The sequence below is a fragment of the Nothobranchius furzeri genome, chromosome 1 (genome assembly GCF_043380555.1).
Source record: "Nothobranchius furzeri strain GRZ-AD chromosome 1, NfurGRZ-RIMD1, whole genome shotgun sequence".
Taxonomy (NCBI): Eukaryota; Metazoa; Chordata; class Actinopteri; order Cyprinodontiformes; family Nothobranchiidae; genus Nothobranchius; species Nothobranchius furzeri.
Genome location: NC_091741.1, coordinates 69,136,558 through 69,158,116, shown reverse-complemented (window position 1 = coordinate 69,158,116; position 21,559 = coordinate 69,136,558). Strand labels below are relative to the sequence as shown.

The 21,559-nt window shown below is 40.2% G+C and overlaps 1 protein-coding gene across 2 annotated transcripts in view; it reads right to left on the bottom strand.

Moving 5' to 3' along the window:
* The window catches only part of glra1 (glycine receptor, alpha 1), a 209,743-nt gene that overhangs the window by 100,325 nt on the left and 87,859 nt on the right, over nucleotides 1-21,559 (bottom strand). For both annotated transcript variants that reach the window (XM_070549989.1, XM_015952019.3), the window contains one exon: nucleotides 8,912-8,979. In XM_070549989.1, coding sequence (XP_070406090.1) covers nucleotides 8,912-8,979 — 68 coding nt within the window. The remainder of the gene's footprint in view (nucleotides 1-8,911; nucleotides 8,980-21,559) is intronic.

Genomic DNA, 21,559 nt, shown 5'->3' with positions numbered 1-21,559 from the left:
AAAAGTCTTCAGCTTGTCCAAAATGCTACAGCTAGAGTTCTGATGAGAATTAAAAAGAGAGATCATATCTCTCCTGTCTTGGCTTCCCTACATTGGCTACCTGTTAAATTCAGAATAGATTTTAAGATCCTTCTTCTCACATATAAAGCTCTGAATAATCAAGCTCCATCAAACATCAGTGATCTGATTGTTCCATATGTTCCTAACCGAGCACTTCGCTCTCAGACTGCAGGTTTACTGGTGGTTCCCAGAATATCTAAAATTAGGATGGGAGGCAGATCTTTTAGTTATCAGGCTCCTCTCTTGTGGAACCAGCTCCCAACTTTAGTCCGTGAGGCAGACACCTTGTCTACTTTCAAGACTAGGCTTAAAACATTTTTATTTGATAGGGTCTATGGTTAAAATCTGATGTTAGCCTAAATCTGGACAAGTGGGGGAGTAGAGGGAGGTGGAGTGTACAGTCAGTAAAGACGGCTCTCCCTTGCCCTGCCTCCAACATGCCTCCATCTAAATAGGATAGATTATACATAGTTATCTCTGCAGTTATGCTACTATAGGCTTAGACTGCTGGAGGATACACTGACCACTTTTCACACTAATGCTTTCTTCTACAATCTACTCTTTAACTGTATTATTTTCTGCAATTTCAGCTGTTAACTTTATTTTCTCTGTAAGTGTTTTTCTCCCCAGAAGAAGCTACAACGATGTTCTGCTGAGCTGTGGTGGCCTCATGGAGGGGGCCATCGTCTAGCACACTGCTGCTAACCACTTAAACATTCTCCCTCTCCTGATAATAACTTTTTGCTTTCCTTGACGTTGGATTTGCTACTGCTAGTTTACCCGTTTAATTATAGATCCACTAGGATAAATACAATAAAGTTTATCTCTCACCAAATACAATATTTACTAAGATATCACAAAATAACTACAAATAGAATATTTACTAAGATATCACAATATAACTATAGACACATTACTTTGTCGTGTGTGTGTGTGTGTGTGTGTGTGTGTGTGTGTGTGTGTGTGTGTGTGTGTGTGTGTGTGTGTGTGTGTGTGTGTGTGTGCCTGCTCTGTCTTCTCGATCCCCAGTGAGTCGTGGAGGATGGCTGCTTATACTGAGCCAGGATTCTCTGGATGTTTCTTCCTGTTAAAAGGGAGTTTTCCTCTCCACTGTCGCTTTATGCTTGCTTAGTATGAGGATTGCTGTAAAGTCACTGACACTAGTCAGTGACTTGATGCAATTTGCTGGGTTCCTTATATAGGAAACATTATTTCTGATTGGCTTAATGAACTGACCTGAATTGGAATGGTTATTATGTGAAGTGCCTTGAGACGACTCTTGTCGTGATTTGGCGCTATATAAATAAAATTGAATTGAATTGAAAATTGAATTAATCTAATCAGATGCCTACCTTACAGAGTTTGTTTAGTTGTGTTTAAGATGTGTCTAACCCAGAACTCACTGGAGCGTTTGTGTATCTCTTCTGGCTTGGGAATGCTTTGGGAATGCCTAGAGAGAGCTTGAGAGTGTCATAGGGGAGTGAGATATCTGGGTTTCCTTTTTGAACCTGTTTGCTGTTGGAACATGGTTGATCTAGTTTTCACCCTACCTCTATCCTAATGAAGACATCTGTGGACGAAACCTGATTTAAATTGGACTGAATGGTTTCTTCTCTTATAATTCTTGAAGAAAGTAAATTGTGTTAGAAATAGTTTTATGTGTTTCAGCTCTGTGACCGCCAACATAGACATACAGAAAAAATTTGAACCTTCATTTTGCTTTCTTCTTTTGCCCATTTTTATCAGGTACAGCTTTACAGTAGTCAGACTGATCCAGGTGTATTTACCACTGTTTCCTCAGAGTTTTGTTCTATAACCTTCCACCATCCATTCCTCACTCACTCTGTTTCAGTCACAGCTAGACCATCATCTGTGTGGAGTTGGCATTTAGCTTCCCCCTCCATCTCCCTAATTGTCAATTATTCTCAGAATATGGAGCTGGGCTGCTTTGGCTGAGCTCAAACTGTCATTAAGCTGTGTGGCGTAGCAGAAAAAGCATAGCAGTGGCGTGGTTCGGCCATGCCAGCAGCTCCAGCAGGTGGCATTTAAAGGAGCAATCAGCCACCGCGCCTTACATGCGTGCATGGGAATCGCCTCTGCCAAGCCCCTCTCTCTGGTTATCACTGTTTATTACACAAAACATCTCACATGAAACAAATGAGCCTGACCTTTCCTGAATGAGTCGCCTTTTTCTGCTTGAGAAAGTGACAAATAACTTGAAATGGTGCAGAGATGAGGAGTGTGTGCAGGTGGAGAGAAAGCAGCCACAAACATGCCAGCTGTTGGTTTCAGCTCAGAAAAGAATGGGGCTACTTAAAATGAGGAAAATGTATTAGACTAAAAACAAATTCTAAAACAATAAATCGTGGTTGCAGTCTCGTATTAATCAGTTTAAAACCAGTTTTGTAATTTGTGAATCTTCAGTATGAAATGGATTTTTGGGTAATTCTGAAGTATATTTATACGTACTATACACTGCATTTGAAACAGCTTCTTCCTTATGTTAGCTGTGGAAATTAACGTGTCCCAGAAGCAGCTCATTGCAAAATTAGAACCCAATCCTATCTTTAGTTAGTCTGATCAGCCAGACCCATGCTTCCTTATTCTCATAAGGAAGCATGGGTCTGGAACCCATGGTTAAAGGAACCCATAAGGAACCCATGGTTCCTTATTCTCATAAGGAAGCATGGGTCTGGGAACTCTCCTATTGCCCTGAAAATTCTAACCAAGCCAATCTGCACTGAGCAGCGTACATCACACACCATGACACTCAGTTTCTATTAAACAACAAAGATGGCGTTCCGCATGTGTATGCACCTTAAAGTGACTCATCGGATTTCGAAAACAACACGCATCATATCAAAAGGCATATGGAATATTTTTATTGTACTATTTGTCTATTTGCATAATTTGTTTTTTTTAAAAAGATGTTAGGCTTTTTTGTTCAAAGTAATTTTATTTTTATTTTTATTTTTTTGGTTTCTTACATTTCAGCTAATGTGATAAATTATTTGGTTGGAGAAGACATTTAATGACTTTCTTATGTTTTAATAGCACAGCAGCTTAACATTTAGATAATTTAATGAAAATAAAACTTCACATTTAATTAACAGTAAATCAAAACTCATAAAATTCTTCCATACATATAATGGAAAATTATGCATCAGTATCAAACACAAAACAGATAAAAACCCGTTAAAAAACACTTAATGTTTGAAAGGGTCAAAACGAGCTACTGTGGCGATCCTAAGCTGCATCACCAGACAATGGCTTGTCACAGACGCAGATGGATGGAAAACAAACATTTTGGCCACAAGACAAGAAATGAATGCCAGGCCAATCCAGCATTCAAATGAGGGAAAAGCAATTTTGGAATAAAATGAGAGAAAAGTAATATGAATGAGAAATGAGTCATTTCAGGGTATGGTTTATCATTAAGGGTGCATGTGACTCATTTGAGTAATTGCGTTATTAAAAATGTTATTGACACTCAGGCAGCTCTCACGTCCATTTGAGGGTGAGACACGAGGCCACTGGGCTGTTAAACACCACCCTTAAATTATCATCTTCCATTGGCACGCTGTGATGGAACCATTAGCAGAGGAAGTGCTGTACTTACACTGCAACACACTCATTCTGCATGTATTAAACTCAAGTAGTAAACCATGCATGAAGAACACAAATTCTCCTCCCCGTCTTCCTCTTTTTCTGCTTCCTTCAACATCAACAACAACTGCAACGACTCCAGAAGAATCGGCAGCCATATTCTAATTCCACGCCTGTCATAACATCCTGCCGCCTCCCTGGAATCTGCTCAGGTAGCAGGAGGAGGTTACGGACGCTCGCACATTATGGTGTAGCATCTGCTCTGCTACGACAATGCTGCACCAAGAGGCTGAGATGTGCTTTTTATGATTCTTTTTTACCATGTGGTCTCAAAGCCAGCTGCACAGAGGGATGCTGTGTTAATTTACAAAAGGGAAACGGCCTTATCATTAGGTGATTTTAGGACATTACAAGCATGGGCATGAAATGAAAACTGATGCTGCCGACAAGCAGGGTCAAAAGAATAAATATGCAAAGCAAATCAGGAATAGACATTTTAATAACTACAAAAAATAAACATAAAATTCTCAATTTTGTTAAATTAAACAAACAAAGAAAGATAAATCGTTATCAATAAACTATTTTGTTTGTAACTAACCTGAAACTGATATGTACTTTTCAGTTCAGTGTCACTTTTTTTTATTATTTGTTTTTTTTTACCGTGTCCTGTCTGGCTGTGAAGCAAACAGAATTGATGTCTGAATGCTGGTGACAACCCTTACAGATTTACCCTCAGGTGGAGCATCAAAGCTTCTGCATTTAATGTCACGCCTGATACTTAAAACTTTATTGTTATTGTTTTTGATTCTTGTAATTTCGACCAGACACGGAGACAGAAGTGAAAGGGAAAGGAAGAGACAAAAGGAGGGGGGGGGGGGGGGGGGGGGATGTTCCACAAAAACAATCAATGATGAACAACAGTCTGCTTCTAGACCTGCGTCAACCTGATGAGGAAATATAAAAACATTGTTTTACTGAACAATCACAATAATAAATCACAGTGCATTAAGTGCCAACCACAGCTGACATGTGTTGAACGTGCCCAAGTCCATACTTATGAGAGCACCATGTGAGCACCTGTGTGTGTACACGCGCTTGTATATGTAAGGTTTCTCTATAGGAGCGTCCAATAGAGTGTGAGGGGCCACAGATCTGCCCCAAAGATGTGTAGGAGATGGAGGGAGCTCCAAGTCCTAGGGATCCAAGGGCTGCCCCAGAGCACAGGGACCCCAGGGAGACTGCAACCAGAAAAGCCCCTGACCCCCTCGAGAGGCACAGAGGATTGCCCCGGGGGGGGGGGGGTTTGGGGTTAAGGGCACAACCAGCAGCCGGCAGAGTCCCGGGAGCTATCAGCGGCAAGCCCACAGGCTGCGGGCGAACCCAGCGACCTGGGACCCAGGGATGACCAGCCCCGCTGGAGATGCAGCAGAGCCCAGGGACCCAGATCCCACCAGGCAGCCACCGGGATTAATCAGGCAGACGCCAAAACTCTTAAACCTCCTGATTGGGGAGCCATGAACACTCAGGCAGACCAAGGCACCGCACTCCACTCCAGGTGTGGCAGGGAGAGGGGAGATGAAGATGTATAGCATCAAAAGAAGTCCCAGGAGAAGAGAGGAGTCAAAGGCCCCACCTGACATATACAGTCATACACAAACACATTCACACACTCCCTCCCTCATGCTCACACATACACATACAACCTAGGACTTACAAAAATGCATGCCGGACACCCACTTATGCTCCCCATACACACCCTATTCACTCTGGTCTTGGTACTGCTGCACATGGGGTACAACCATTACCGGTTCCCAGAGTTCGACCCTGTCTGCTGGGGTGCTGATGAGCAGGCTCCCCCACCCAACTCTGAGCAAAGCAACCCACCACACCAGACCCCAACCAGACTGCCAGCTCTCCCTCCTAGCCTCCAGCCCCAGGAAGCCAAGTGACAACAGAGGTGTGCTAAGACCCCTAGCCTCCCTCCGCCTGCTCCAATATAGTGTTAGTGAGTGTTGATGAGGTGTATTCCATGGCTGTGATGAGCGGACAGTGCGGGCATCGTCTGGCCTACGCCAGCTGATGCCACCACACTACCCCACTTGCACCCACAGCCCTCAGTGTCTAAGTGCAGTTTAAAATTGGAAGTGGGCACCGGCACTCGGGATGAGGCTGAAAACCCCCCTGCCAAATGCCGTTGAATGTGCTCACTCCCAAGGCCCTAAGTGTGTGTTTGCGTGGAATGTCATTGGTGGAAGTGTTTAAGGTGCAAATAAAATTGGGGGGCTGGTTGCCACAGGAATGCGGAAATGGGGTCCATACCTGCACCCCCTGACTTGTCCATCCCCCAAGGTCCTATGTGCATGATTGTGTGATGATGTGAGGGAGCAGGAGGAGAAAAATGTGTGGGGATGGGGAGGAAAAGAGGCTCAAAACAAGAGGAGACAGGGCTTTTTCGGTAGCAGGCCCAAAATTATGGAATGATCTTCCATTATCTGTGCGACTGTCCACGTCAGTAGAGGTTTTTAAGAAGCCGCTGAAGACCCATTATTATAATCTGACTTTTAAATCTGTGTGTTAACTGATGTTTTGTATTTTGCTGTTTTAATTTTTTTATTGGGTTCCTATATATTCTTTGTTTTTATCTTTTTAGTTTAGTCTTGTGCAGCACCTTGGTGACATGATATATGTCTGTAAGGTGCTTTTATAAATAAGGGTGATAATGATGATGATGATGAATGGCTGGTTACCACCATGTGGCCACCAGTCCACCACACAGGTGCTCACATGGTGCTCTCATAAGTATGGACTTGGGCATGTTCAATTCAATTAAATTCAATCCGATTCAAATTCAAAGATACTTTATTAATCCCAGAAGGAAATTAGAGTTTCAGTACACACAACTCAGAGATCAGACATACAGGCTAGTGACAAGACATGACAAGAATTGGTGACTGTGATCATTTGCAACCCTGAGTCGCGCTACCTTAATAGAGATCAGAGGGGTTACATGAGGACTGGTTCAGGTGGAGGAAAAAAAAGGCACTTCAGAGTTACCCTCCACAGGGAGGGCAGCATTGCTATGCAAAAACACCTCAGACAGAAATGTTCAACACATGTCTTAAGGCTGTGGTTGGCACTAAATGCACTGCGATTTATTATCGTGTGATTGTTCAGTAAAACAATGCTGATTTTACATTTCTTCAACAAGTTGATACAGTGATAGCTCCTGTTGTATTGATGTGTGTCCCTTCCCTTTTTCTTTGTTCTCTGTCCTTCTGCAGGTCTAGAAGCAGAGTCTTGTTCATCATTGATTGTGTATTTTTGTGGAATTACAAAGCATTCAAAAAACAATAACAATAAAGTTTTAAGTATCAGGCGTGACATTAAAAGCAGATGCTTTGATGCTCCACCTGAGAGTAGAATCTGTAAGGCTGGTCACCAGCATTCAGACAGTAATTCTGTTTTCTTCAGAGCCAGACAGGACATGGGTAAAAACAAAAGCAACTGAAAACACACTTGTTCAGGCTGGCTTTTGTGTGACCTTCATCCCTCCCTCCTTGTTCTGCTCTCCCTCAGGATCCACTGATTTCCTTCTTTCCTATTCACTCTCGCTTTCTTTACATTTTTAATCACAATTGTCTATTTTTTGCTCATTTAAAATATATATTTAATCATTTTCTAAATTTTGTAAAAATATTTTTACATTTTTGTTTTTGTGAAATGCCTCGTGATTTTTATCTTGAGAGGCGCTATAGGAAAGATCTTCTTCTTCTTCTTCTTCTTCTTCTTCTTCTTCTTCTTCTTCTTCTTCTTCTTCTTCTTCTTCTTCTTCTTCTTCTTCTTCTTCTTCTTCTTCTTCTTCTTCTTCTTCTTCTTCTTCTTCTTCTCTGCAGAACCCCTGAATAGACTTTACCAGGGAGACTCAGGAGTGTGGTCCCCCTGTAGTCGGAACACACACGTGGTCCCCCCGTTTAGATATGAGGACCACCACCCTGGTCTGCCAATTCAGTGGAACTGCCCCGGATGTCCAAGAGACATTGCAGAGCTGCGTCAGCCAACACAACCCTACAACATCCAGAGCCTTAAAGAACTCTGGCTGGATCTCATCCACTCATCTCAACACACATATGTTTAATTTAATTATTAATATAATTAAAAGTAATAGAAAAAACACAATTACTTAATGTAAGTTTATTTTCTACATTTGAGAAAGAGCATGGCAAGCAGAAAAATCTGCTCCATCCATCAACATGCCGCTTTGTATACACTAGCATTTTCGCTAACCTACTTGTAACTTTAGGCTAGTATCAAACATCAAAACAATCTCCCTCGTGTGTGTGTGTGTGTGTGTGTGTGTGTGTGTGTGTGTGTGTGTGTGTGTGTGTGTGTGTGTGTGTGTGTGTGTGTGCGCGCGCGTGTGAAATACTACAATTATGGTATATGAAATAAACACTATTATGGCACTATTATGGCATCAAAAACCTTAGAAGTAACGTAAGTCGTTCTCTAAATTTGTTTATCTCATTTACAGAAATGAACCAAGATATTTATTCCTTGAAAAGAAACTCAAACAACCCAAAAATGTGTCCCAAACACCACAAACGTATGCTCTTGTGATTATGGGTACTAAAAGATTTTTAGTGAAATTTCAAACAAATTTAACATTTTATTTTTGCATCATTCGACTTTTCTGAAAATAGACTTGTGAGCAGAACTTTTAAGAGGGTGTGGTTTAACCTCAGATTCCCTGCAGAGGAATTGGACAGACTCAACGCTTTAGTGGAAGTGTTTTTCCAAACGAACACAAAAATATCTGCTGTGAGCCTTGTTGCTCGGTGGATGCTGGGGCTTCTGCTATATTCAGAGTAATGGATTTTCCATGTAATGACAAAGTGTAAAGTTCTCCTTGCTTGCTTGCAAACACGCAGCCATTTTGCAGCCACTGTGGTGTTCCTTCAATCGCCATGAAGGTGATGCTGAGAGATGGACACAATGAAGGAAATAAATTTACAAATAGAGGTCTTTTTTTTAATTTGGATGTGTAGAATATTAGCACTGCTTTTAATTTATTTCATTTTTCTGTGGAAATTACTGGAGCTGAAATGGAGTTGTGGTGAGACTAGACAGTTTCCATTAGAGACCTAACTATTAACATCCACGTGCAGACAGGAGTGTCAAATAAATTAGTTGGAAATGTTCACTTTTAGACCTGGTGCTAAATGATAGGGATGATAGATGAACTTACCATTGTTGTTTCAGCTATGGACCCAAAACTGTTGATAAAAATGTTGCAGGTTACGTTGACAGGAGGGCCTGCAGAGATGGCACAAAGAGGAGAAAAATGAGAAGTTGTTATTTTTTATTATGTAATATCAGTAAACAAACAATTGAGGAAACTGAGAGTTGAAACGTACTGTTCAGTGAAGGTTCATCAGTAAAAATACCTTCATAAATTTAAAACTTTAACTGATTTTTTTTATTTTTAAAAAATCAATACTAGAAGATTTATTTTTACAAGTTAGTTTACGGCATCCATCTTGGTCTAACGAGTTACTTTCTTCAAATCTTATTTACAGATGTTCTGCCTCATTCACCATCATTAATGTTTTCCTATTTTCATTTCTTTTGGATGCTTTCTGTCGGGCAAAAAAAAAAGTGATGTCATTGTTTTCATTTATCTTGTTTTAAAATATTTTTACTCAGTATTGAATCTAAATGGGGAAAAAATCGTCAACTCTCAGATCAGTGTCAGAAATGTTCATTAAAATATCTCAAAAATAATTTCTACGCTGGGCCCTAGTTGGGAAATGTTTTTATTTAAAGGCAGATGAGGTAGCTCGTGTTTGTCTGGTGCTGCAGACGGTTTACGAAGGCAGAAGATGAAAACGAAGTGAGTCAAATAAATACCTCACCAGCCAGCCAAATAACCAACAAACCAACAACACAGCATAAAAACAAATAACTGTTTGTCTTTAAGTCACAAAATCACTTAACAGATATTGTAAAGGTGTACACATCCACGTGTTTGTAGAAAATGTTTGTTTGAAAGAAGAATAAGATACTAGGAGTTTATGAGCCAAGAGGAGTGACAGAAAAACACCCAAACACATTTATTTAACATGTGAATGAAATATCAAGAAAATTTATTTGCAAAGGAACATTTGACTTTTTGCTAGGCCCTGCTCACACAAAATAAAATGTTTCATCTGGGTTGGTGCCTTAGAATGATCTGTTTGGGTGACTGATAAGTTCTTACTGTTCCGTGTGATTTAGATTGTACTTATAAAGCACTGTGAGTGATCTGGAAAACAAGGAAAAAGTCAGGATTTACACTTTTTTGTTGCAATAACTGTGTTTGAATCAAATACACTTATGAAAATAGTTGTAAATGTAAGAATTACACAAAAAGTTGTTTGTGAGAAGCTTTAGTAAAGGCTGGTTTCTGCTCAGGGCTGTTGCTTTAGGCTGAGCTTTTGGACTTCAAGGCTTTTAACTCAATACAACTCAGTTATGTTTTTCATCTAAGTTCTCTCACAGAGCTGCTTTGGGGCTGTGCGATCAGCTGTTACTGACTGATATCAGATCAGTGCCTGACATAAATATTCATAACTCACTCGAGAAAATGGTGATGAAAGATTACATTTTGAGCATTTTCCATGAAATTACAAGAGGCAGGAAATACAAGAACATGTGCACAAATTCAAGTTATACATGTTACCAGGTTTTAGATTGTGATTTTTATTTATATTCAGTTAATCATGCTGGAGTAAAAAATAAGACAATTCGGAAACAGCTGGATAAGGAAATATGTTTCATGAGTCAACAGGCTGCATCACAGTCAGATAAGACGATCATGTATCTTTAAGGTCACACTTAGCCTCGTGATACCAAACACACAAACACACACATGGACACAGAGTTTGTGTTCAGTGTCCCAGGTTCAACTCGAAGTCTAATTCCACTTGCCGGAGGCGAGCGGCGAATGAGGGAAGGGGTCCGGATTTTTTTGATGGCCAATTACTCTTCCTGTCACAGTCTGAGGACCGCTCGAGGCCACTGGGGAGGTATATCAAGTCAGAGTCACTCACTCACTCACTCACTCACACACACACACACACACACACACACACACACACACACACACACACACACACACACACACACACACAGGCATGGAGTAAGGTTGCAGGAGTCCGGTTAAAAGAGGAAAAGAGTCATTAAAGTTAGCTCAGGGGGCTCATTCTCTACATGAGTCATATGTTCCAACATCCAATTAAATGATGATAAATGATGTAAAGAATGGGTCGTTTACATCTTACTTATGAACCATGAAATGTGAGATTCCATGGAATTATGAAATATCGATCTGATGGATCTTTGACTATTTTAACCTGAAGATCAGAACTTTTTATTGCAGGGATTAAGCAACACTTCGTATTAACTCCAAAGAAAGGGAGAGAGTCAGGTTTAAAATAGTTAAGAAATTTATTTCTACACAATTTAAACAAGACTAACTTAAACACTCTGTGTACTGATGGGCTAAGGTGGAGTGAGACGTGATGAATGATGATGGTGTGTGTGTGTGTGTGTGTGTGGAATGTTATTCAGAACCAGCGGATCCGGAGAAGCAGTTAGTTCAGAGTAGGAGTGAATGTTTCGCTCTAAACTTTAGTAGGAGATTTATAACACATGAAACGCCATCTGTTGGTCTACGTACCCAGGGGAAGCCTCCGTCAGATCCAGAATGCTGAGGTCCTCGTGGACCCTCCTTGGTACCGAAGCCGGTAGAAAAGCAGCGGTGCTAACCAAACTAGTCTTGGAACGCTTCCAGGTCACGACAAGTTATCACTGGCGTCTCCGAGACCCTGAAGGGGTCATGAGGTTCAGCTTTTATTCTGAAGGAACCGTTGCGGTCAGTTGTAACTTGCAACAGATTTTATCCAGCTTGTCTGAGGTTGTCTGAAGAATACAAGTCCAGTTGTTTCTAACCAAACCTTCTAGATTACCATGCCCTGTACGACAGATAATCTACACACACGTATCCCATATCTGTTTCCATTTAGTGTCCATCCAGCCTGCATCCTTAGTGCTTGCTGGTGTCATCATGAATTTTTTGACACAATCTACCAAGGTTAACTGAGGAGACACAAATGACTTGATAGTTCATCCAAACGACTGACCTCTCAGAGGTTCCAGGATGAAGAAATCATGATAACCTGCAGAATTTAGAAACGTGATCTACTGATAGAGTAGTAGCAGCAATGCTTTGGATGTTATCAGAGTTCATTTTTTGGACATTATTAGTTGTCCAGTAAGATAAGGTCATCACGGCTGTCCTTCTCAGCTGCCAATCAAATTCAAGATGGCTAACACGGTTGATTAAACTTAGTCTAATGTCCAACACAAACTCTCTCCTTATTCTAGCTGTTGAAGTCAACCATGTCTGTTTGATACAAGTCAAACTAATTACACAACAAAATTATAGTAATCTTTGAATGGACGTCTACATTCGTTGTGACTCTACTAAAAAATAGCTGCACCACTTACCAACATTAGCAACTGCAAACGGGAAAACCAGTTTTATGAAGAGCTAAACACTTATGTGGTTGTTCCTGAATCATTCACAACACATACTTAGAATTACAAAGAAATTATGCAACAACTTGATTCTTTGTGAAATATTGTGGATAATATTAATTTTAAGGTTTTTAAATGAAACTCCATCTTTTATCAACATGTAGTTAAAACTTAAGTCTGAACAGCATGAGGGAATAGAAATTCTTTTTAGTTTCTTTTTCCATTTTCAATTGAAACGTTTAGTACTTTTCCCACAGTCTTATTATATTTAAAAACAAAACCACTTGTTATGGTTCACAATCTGCTTTGTATTTTATTTTTACATTTGATTAGGCTGCAGTTACAGTTTTGATGAATATTCCTTCTAATTGAGATTCTGATGACACCAAGATTGCAGCGCTTGTGCATGCTGCATATATCCATGTTTCCTAAAAAGGTTTCAACTTTTTCTTATAAGATTGCTTTGCATACAAAACATCAGTTGCTATGCAACATTGGACAAATAAAACATAATCTTTATGTGACTTTTGGAGTTTGACTAGATGGAGCAGAACCGAACAGAACATAAATAAACTCAGAGATAAATACACCCTTTTTAATAAACCCCCTGCTGAGCCACCTGACTGAGTAAAAGCTCTGATATGTCCGAGACATCAGACAGTTTATCCATAACACCACCTAGAATTACATGTTCAGTGTGTTTTATTTCAGAATGGTTTTCCATGGTCTAACCCAAGTCCTCTGAATCTTTCTCTCCTCCCGCATTTTGGCTTTGTTCTGGATCCCTCCATCAGAGTCCTCTCACTGTCTGGCATGAAGGAGGGGTGGAGGGATGTCATAGTTTGTCTTCTCCTGACATGCCTTGCAGCATGTGATGCAGAAAGGGAAGAGGATGAGGAGAAGCTAATACCCATCAAATTCCTCTTCTCTCTGCTTTTATACCCCAACAGTTCATTAAATAACCATCGAGTGAAGGACAGAAGGAAAGATATCCAGTTTGCTTTATGGCTTTTCAGTGAAACAGAGGATGGGGATGCAGCAGGAGAGGTCAGATAAAAAAGAGGTAACAGCTCATTAACTGTCATGGAGGACAGGCTGGCAGTGAGTCACAGGCCACTGTAGCTGCACTCTGAGTGTATGAACTCAGACATCTCTTTTTTATTTCACAACACTCAGCCTCCAGCTTCAGTGAAGCAGAGGCTTTTCAGTTAAACCTTTAGTTAGTGATGTTAAGGTATTTGTACTTTGTGTTAATTCTTTAAAAGCTACCATTCAGCTAAAATATCCTTGTGCACATGTGCCTTCTTCTTCCAGCTCTTGAAGTGTACAGACGCTTTTTTCTCCTCTCCTCTCCCTCCCCTGCTCCTCCCAAGGCTCTCTGTCCTGTCTGCCTGTGCACTGCGCTTCTCTGCATTTTTTCTAGTAAGTGGAAATTATTAAACATGGATCTGGTCAGTTTTTTTCTCAATGCGATTGACAAAATCTTTTCAACGATGAGAACGGGAGATGGGGCTTCCGGATGCCCATCTGGGACAGAGCCAGCTGGGTATACCATGGACTCCTGGAAACTGTGGAACTTGATCTGTCTCTCTCCACTGTGTAGAGGATTCTGAAGATGTTTGGATATTAGTCGTTTTGGTGTCGGGATTCCTGCTGTTTGGCCTGAGCGGTTACCTGGCATACCGGAAAATTAACGAGCTTTCAAGGGATATTGGCTTAATCCCGGAGCTCAGGGATGGAATGCATCGCGCTGTAAACTCACAAACTCATATAATTGTCGAGATGAGTCGTAAGCTTGGAACTTTGGCTGAGATTCAGGCTCTGGCACAGAAGGTGGATTCGATCAAGGAGAGAGTTGACGGATCCCTCCCCTTTCCAAACGGAGGTGGTGAGCGCCGCTCTTGCGGCTGCACGCTCTGAAATGAGGAGAGTCCCAACCCTACCTTCCCACCTAGTGGACACTTATGTTGTGTATCGTCTGAAGTCTGTGTCCATATCTGTCTGAGGTGTTTTTTTGCATAGCAAAGCTATCCTCTCGGTCGGGGGTGTCTGATCTTGGAATTGTGTGTACTGAAACAACTGAATTTCCCTCTGGGATTAATAAAGTATTTTAGAATTTGAATTTTGAATTGAATGAAGCTAACACGCTGAGATTCATGAATTTTAAGAATCTGTTTTTGTTTCACAATAAAAGAAAAACTTTGTTATGAACCAGCGATAATGCATCAATAAGATACGATTTTGTGTATTTTATTTTGAAATTAGTATCACCAGTACCATTTTTGATTCCAAGATGTTACACAATGATGTAACATAAACTGGCCACAAAAGTCAAAGCAAATTGGTCCCACATTTTTCAGTTCTGTTCTGAGTACAAGTGAAAGTAAATATTTTAGTCTGATTTAAATGCCAATAAAATACTCAAAACAGTTTAAATATTCAGGACAAATGGCAGAAAATCAACTCTGGTTCCAGTAAAGCTTGAAGAGAAGCGGGATGATGTGGGTTAGGGTTAGCCCAAACCCTAATCCTAACCCTAACCCCAGCAATCATACTGTACACTCCTTAAATTATGATCATCTCTGGCAGCTTTGATCAGCTGCAGCCAGCCAGGAAATAAAAAATGACTTTGCATTTTATATAGAACTTTTTTTAACAGTGTTTAATCCATCCGCTCTGTGGAAAAGCAGCATCTAAAGCCAAGTGCACATCTTTTTTTTTTTTTTTTTTTTTTTTTTACACGCAGAGACGTCCAAAGCTGGACAGACTTCCCATGCTAATTTAAGGTTGCTAAGTTATGACTGAACACTGACTGACTGAGGAGAAGTTTAACTAAGCAGACAGAGGATTAAAGTTAATCACTAGCAATGTTTCTCTGCAGAGATGGCTGGGCATTTAATTCATGCAGATAAAAATAGAGATAGAACAAATGTTCCAGTGACCAAATGTGTTTAATCATTACATGAAACATACACAAAAATACACAAAATTACATTAAAACAAGGACAGGCACACACCTACACACACACACACACACACACACACACACACACACACACACACACACACACACACACACACACACACACACACACACACACACACACACACACACACACACACACACACACACACACACACACAGACATAAAGATGTGTTCATGCTGTGGAGGCTAATCAAAGCGACTGTGCTTGTCCTGCTGCGGTGCGTCTGTACAAATAAATCGTCCTCTTCAGCTGAACTCCACTTTCATTAAAAACAAGTGACAACAGCAATAAAGGAGGTGGAAACAAACGGCTCGAATCTGCTCCGCATTTCAGGCCCTTCTGCTAACACCATCCACCCGAGTCATTTACCGTAGAAACGCTCTAAACAGTCCCAGAGCTCATGGGCTGCGCGTGCATGATTTCCCTGAATGCCACGTCCTTAAAAATGAGCTGCTGGAACAATTTGTACAAGTCTACACGACAGAAATACGTCCTAGATGTTTCTTTCTGCCTATATTTTCTGAAAAATCTCCTTTCTTTGCAGCTAAGTCTCTGCAAGTGCTGGAGTTTCATTATGTGACTGAGACATCAGCACGTTGAGCTCAGTGAGACAGTGATCAGCTTACTGCCTAGATTTGGTTATCCTTTTAAACATATATACTGTACACATATTTATTAAATATGTTAAATTCAAGTTTGTACCCAAATCAGCTCATTCACACATTGGTTTCTAATTTCAAAAAACAGAAATGCTCTTTATTATGAGCTTTAGATGTCGCAAGGTTTCACCTTTTTTTCCCAGAATTTAAAGGATCACAGAGTTGTACCTGTTTCACATCACAACAAAGAAAAGGCAGATAACACGTTAAAAACCAGAAAAATAACATGAGAAGGATGTTCATCTCTCCATTAGTTCTCCATTCAGTGTTAATTCATGACGTATGTGCGGAAGAACTATTGAAAAAATGTATCCTTTCCATGGGAAAAAATAAAAATGATAATAATAATAAGCCAAAAAGCACTTTGCCATTATGTCTTCACAGCTCATTCTATGTAACACTTGCACATTTGTTGGATATAATTAACTTTTCATTTCCTGTTACCCTTGTTGTTTATCCAGGAAGTGTTTGGGTACAGGGTTTATGTAGATGACAGCTGATAAAACTTATAGTTCTTGTTTTCTGCAGATTCTCCATCAACAAGCCTTTTCCTCCCTTCATTTCACTTGTGTATCAAAAGAAGACACTGATCTATCACCAGAAGATAAAATTTAAACTCGTCTCCTATCCTGAAATATTGAAACCGTTTTCATTTCCTCGCTGCTCTTTTTTTAAACATTTTGCACTGGAGTCTGTTTGGACCAGTGACTGCAGCCCTGATCTTGGAAGGTGTTTCTGATCTTTGTGCCACCAAATGCCATATGTTGGGATGAAATAGCAGGTGGGTGAAAACTGCAGGGGGATTTTTCTCTGATGTAGTGGCGAGTCTCACTCCAGCTGATAACTAGAGTATTTTAGAACACTATAACATGTTTTTTAAATTGCACTCATCAGCCTGAAGCATCGAGAATTTAAAACTGCAAAGCTAAGTTATCTGTAGCCTCCCTCTAGCCTCATGCTCCTACCAAAGGCTGTTTTATTGACGTAAAAGTCACATGTTTTATTTGACTGTCAGTTGGATTCTTGCTTTAGAGAGGATGAGGATACACAAACATGGCACCCCCACTCCTCCTGCTTCCTGATCTACCTCCAGTTTGTGACATGTTGAGGTTTATCTGTGTGAATACATTGAAACCTTCCTCAAGCCTATGGTGGTGAGCTGGTCCCCATCTGCCAAGAATGACTGATAAAAACAGCAGACTAGCTTTACTACAACACAGCTCATTATGAAGGCAGACAATAGCAAATAAACAACAACTTAAAAAGCTATTTAAGGAAAATTTACTTTTATTTTCATTAATTTATAAAATCTTATAATAATCTAATAGATTTAATGAGTGCTTAATAATTCAAATCACATGCAATCATGTTTAGAGGCAGCAAATCAGGAGTTAGAGCCGGTGGTCCAGTAATTGGAAGGGTGCAGGACCACCTGATTCTTCAAATGCTCATGTGTTGTTGAGTAGACCAGGGCTAACGCTGGTCCTAGAGAGCTGCAGTCCTGCATGTTTTCCAGCCATGCATGAACCTGCAGTTTCTAACTGGTTGAACACACCTGATCCAGGTAACAGCAGGAACAACAAAGATATTTGGAAAACTAGCAGGACTGTGGCTCCCTAGGACCAGGGTTGCCTACCCCTGGAGTAGACAGAAAAAAATCCACTTTCCTTTAAAGGGACTTTATGGAGTTTTGAATTTTTATGCTCGCGATTGCCCCCTCAGGCCAAAAGCGTAACAGCAGCTTCAATAGTAGGCTCGTGCACGAGGTGTGCATGCTGTACGTGCACACTCCTTAACGAAAATAACAGCTGAGACAGTCCCTTGTGTGTGTGTGTGTGGCCTGGAGGACAGAGGAAAGGAGAATGCGCAGCTAATTAATTAAATAATTTGGTTCTGTATCTTTCTCTTCAGCACAGCCGACAAAGGTTTATGATGGGTCAGTCTTCCTGCATGCTCAGATCATGCCCTTCCCTTGCTTGAAAAATTGTTCCAAAATGAAAGTTCAACCCACATCTATTTTTTGTCGGTGAATTCAATGCCTTTCGGCGAGTCTCAAATAAAAATTTGGGCATCTTACTGTAAAAAATATACCATTAATGCAAAAAAAAAAAAAAACTCAAAATTTTGTTCACATCCAGAATTGAACCACGGGTCTTTTGCAGGAAAGCCCAACGCTTCACTAAGCGAGCTAAAGCACCAGTGATGTCTTTGATATCTGTAACATTTATATCCTGATGACAGCTGAAACAACGTTCAAAGAACGGTTCGGAGGGCTATGCCTGAGCGTGAACGCGCATGAAGCAGCCTGCTCGACCTGAGCAGCTCTCTTTTTCTGTGATTTTACAGAAAAACAGGCAATCACAGTAAAAATGCCAGGGCTCATTCTACAGGACCAGGGCATTGCAGGAGAATGTATGATGAAGAAATTTATTATTTCTAAACATGTTTTGGCTGTCAAACTTCCATAATGCCCCTTTAAAGGAAATCATTTTATGTTGAGAAATTAAAGAACTACAATTTTAGCAAAGTCTTGAAAATACTATTGAAGACATTTGGCACTGCTCTTGGAATCAGTGTTGAGTATGATGCACTTACTTTAAAGCTGTCATTCACTCATTAGTTTAATACATTGTGGTAAAAAGCTGCCATGGCCACCTTCAATTAGGTAATGAAACCTATTCAGTTGTAGATCTTTTTTGAGAGTTTACTTTAAGTTGGTCCAGTTGATCCTGAGATATTATGCTCCCGCTGTAGAACCAGAATCTGAATAAGAAGGGTTTTATTGCCATATGTGCGAGTATCACAACACTAGGAAGCAGCTGCAGTACTTGGTGCAAAAAAAAAACTGTCATGATTGCAGGTGAGGAGATGATGAACCATGTGTGGAGAGGCAGCTCAGGAGGTAAAAATGCAGGCTCGGATGAAGTAAAATGGTTTTAATAATAGAGTGGGAACGGCAGGACAAAACACAACGCTGACAGCTAACACAAACAATGATCTGACAAAGACTGGCACAAGGAGGGAGGTATAAATACACAGGGAAATCAGGAACACATGGGCAGGTAAACAAGGGACAGGTGAAAACAATAAGGGCTAATCAGGGCAGGAGAGAGACACAGTCAGGAAGGCAGGGGCAGAACGTGACCAAAACAAAAAAAAAAAAAAAAAAAAAAAAGCAAAAATTAGAATTGAGAAATAAACCCAATGAAATGAAAATAATATAGGGAAGTAATACTACTGAAGACGTAACTCAGGTTATTCTGTGGGAACACCCTGTTTAATTTTCCCCTGCTCATTCTATTGCTAACAAGACGCCCACCAGCTGTGAATGTTTCATCAGCTATGAGCGCTGGAATCCGCCTTCCACTTGAGAACTCTTTGGACAATCCTAAACTCAGATGTATTCTCTCAGATCGGTCCTCTGTGACTCATTCCAGCATGCATCTTCCAAGCCCCTTATCATCAACGTGCCGTTTTCAGGGACCAATTAAGTGGTCAACACAACAGTGTTTTGTGCTGACTTCTTCATTTTCCAGTAGCTCCTCACTGCAGCATACCCTGGCCACCGAGTGGAACTAATAAAGCAGCAAAAATCCAACACGCCTTATGTTTGATGACAAAGGATGGAGTGTAGGTGGTAAGGTGGGGTATTCTCCATTATCAGGCCTTTAGAGGGTTGTAAAACACACATACCTGAAAGATTTAATGTTTTCTATAGCTCTCTACTCTCCTGATGCCCAATTTAAACTGCTGTAAGTGACACCATGTCCTCAGGGGCGAGGCTGAATTTATTCTCATCAACAATTGAACTAAACAAAGCAAAGGAAAGCAGAAGAGAAACAAAGAGTCATAGGCTACAAATGAGACAAATAATAGTGTAAATTACGCAGGATCGCCTCCTTTGCAATTGAGCTGCCTTCAGCAAAAATGCTACAATGGCTGTGAGACACTGAATATTTATGAGGTGTCGTCTGTAGCTTATAAGGTCTGAGGGGAAAGCAGTTTTGCTCTTTATTGAACTAATAAATATTCTTTGCACATGCTCACCAAAGAACACAACTCATTTTACAAGCAGTGCTGGGGGAGAGGGATTAGAACATGCAGGGACTGAGCGAAAGGTAGAGGTGTGCTTTACTTTTCTTCTAGCCATTTTTATCCTCTATAATGTCCAGACATGGCCGCTGAGGGGGCGATCGTTTGTTCTTCCCACCATGTATTAACACCAGAGCTAAAATACCAGCTACATGAGAGAGAGAGAGAGAGAGAGAGAGAGAGAGAGAGAGAGAGAGAGAGAGAGAGAGAGAGAGAGAGAGAGAGAGAGAGAGAGAGAGAGAGAGAGAGAGAGAGAGAGAGAGAGAGAGAGAGAGAGAGAGATTCCCTTGGGATTTTAGAGTACCATAAATCAAAATTAAGGAATGGAATATATCTGTAAATGGTGTTAAGTTATGGAATAACCTTAAAAGGGAAATTCAAAAAACTCTGTCATTTAATATATTCAAAAAATGTACCAAATTGAGTGAACTAAATAATTATGAAAATGTAAATTAAATCAATGATCATGATCGCACTGGAATTAAGAACAGGAAAAAGTTTAAAATGAATCTGTATGTGTGTCTGACAAATGGAAATTGTATATAAATTGATTATTTCTTCTGGAAAAGAGGGCAGATATTATAAGATGTTTTTCTTCATTCTGCTCCTTTTCGTTCAAATTTGATTTTTTTTGTTATGTATTTCTTCTTGTTTATATGTTTTATTTGTTATTTTTTTAATGAAATAAAAAAGAGAAAAAAAATCGCCTGACACTACGATGTAACAATAATCATTTTATCAGACTGAAAGTTTTAAATTCGCAGAAGTTACTCTTCTCAGGAATTTAAAGTTAGCTAAAGTGATTCTGAACTTTGAAGAATATTGTCCTTCAAGGCTTTTCAGTGTGTGTGTGTGTGTGTGTGTGTGTGTGTGTGTGTATGTGTGTGTGTGTGTGTGTGTGTGTGTGTGTGTGTGTGTGTGTGTGTGTGTGAATGTGTTGCACGTATATATTTGAACCCCTTTATAATAATGATACTAACATATGTCCCAATCCAATCTTCATCTAAAATATCAGGTGTTTTTCACTGACTGGTATCAGGTGATACCGTCTGGGGACATTTAGTTTCTGATCTCTATTGTGAACTTACTGCCTCTCTGGTTTCACATAATTTGTGCTGCTGTCATACAGCACCATTAGTTCAGTGGTCCCAAAGAACGTTGAGGTTCACAAGCTGCAGCCAGATAATGCTAACATATAGTAAACGTCTTTAAAAATATTCTGAGCACCAAGCTTGACATTGCTTTTAATTTACTATGTATAAAGAAAACTTCAAAGAAAACAGAAACCCAAATAGAAGTTAAACGATATGAGGTTGTTGGCACTATTCTTCCTGTTGTTCTGTTTAATCTCCTGTCTCGTTGTTGAAGTGGATCAGAACAACAGAGCTGCCTTCAGCCACCGTGCTCAACTGAATTCATAAACACTTTAAAACATCATTATCATTGTTGACTCTTACTTTTACCAGCTGGTGTTTATGGATCCTAGGTGTGTTTATCTGAGGTTTACAGCAGAGTTTAACAAACACAACTAAGTAACTAACCAAGTAAGGATAATTTAGTTAGCACCTATCACAAAA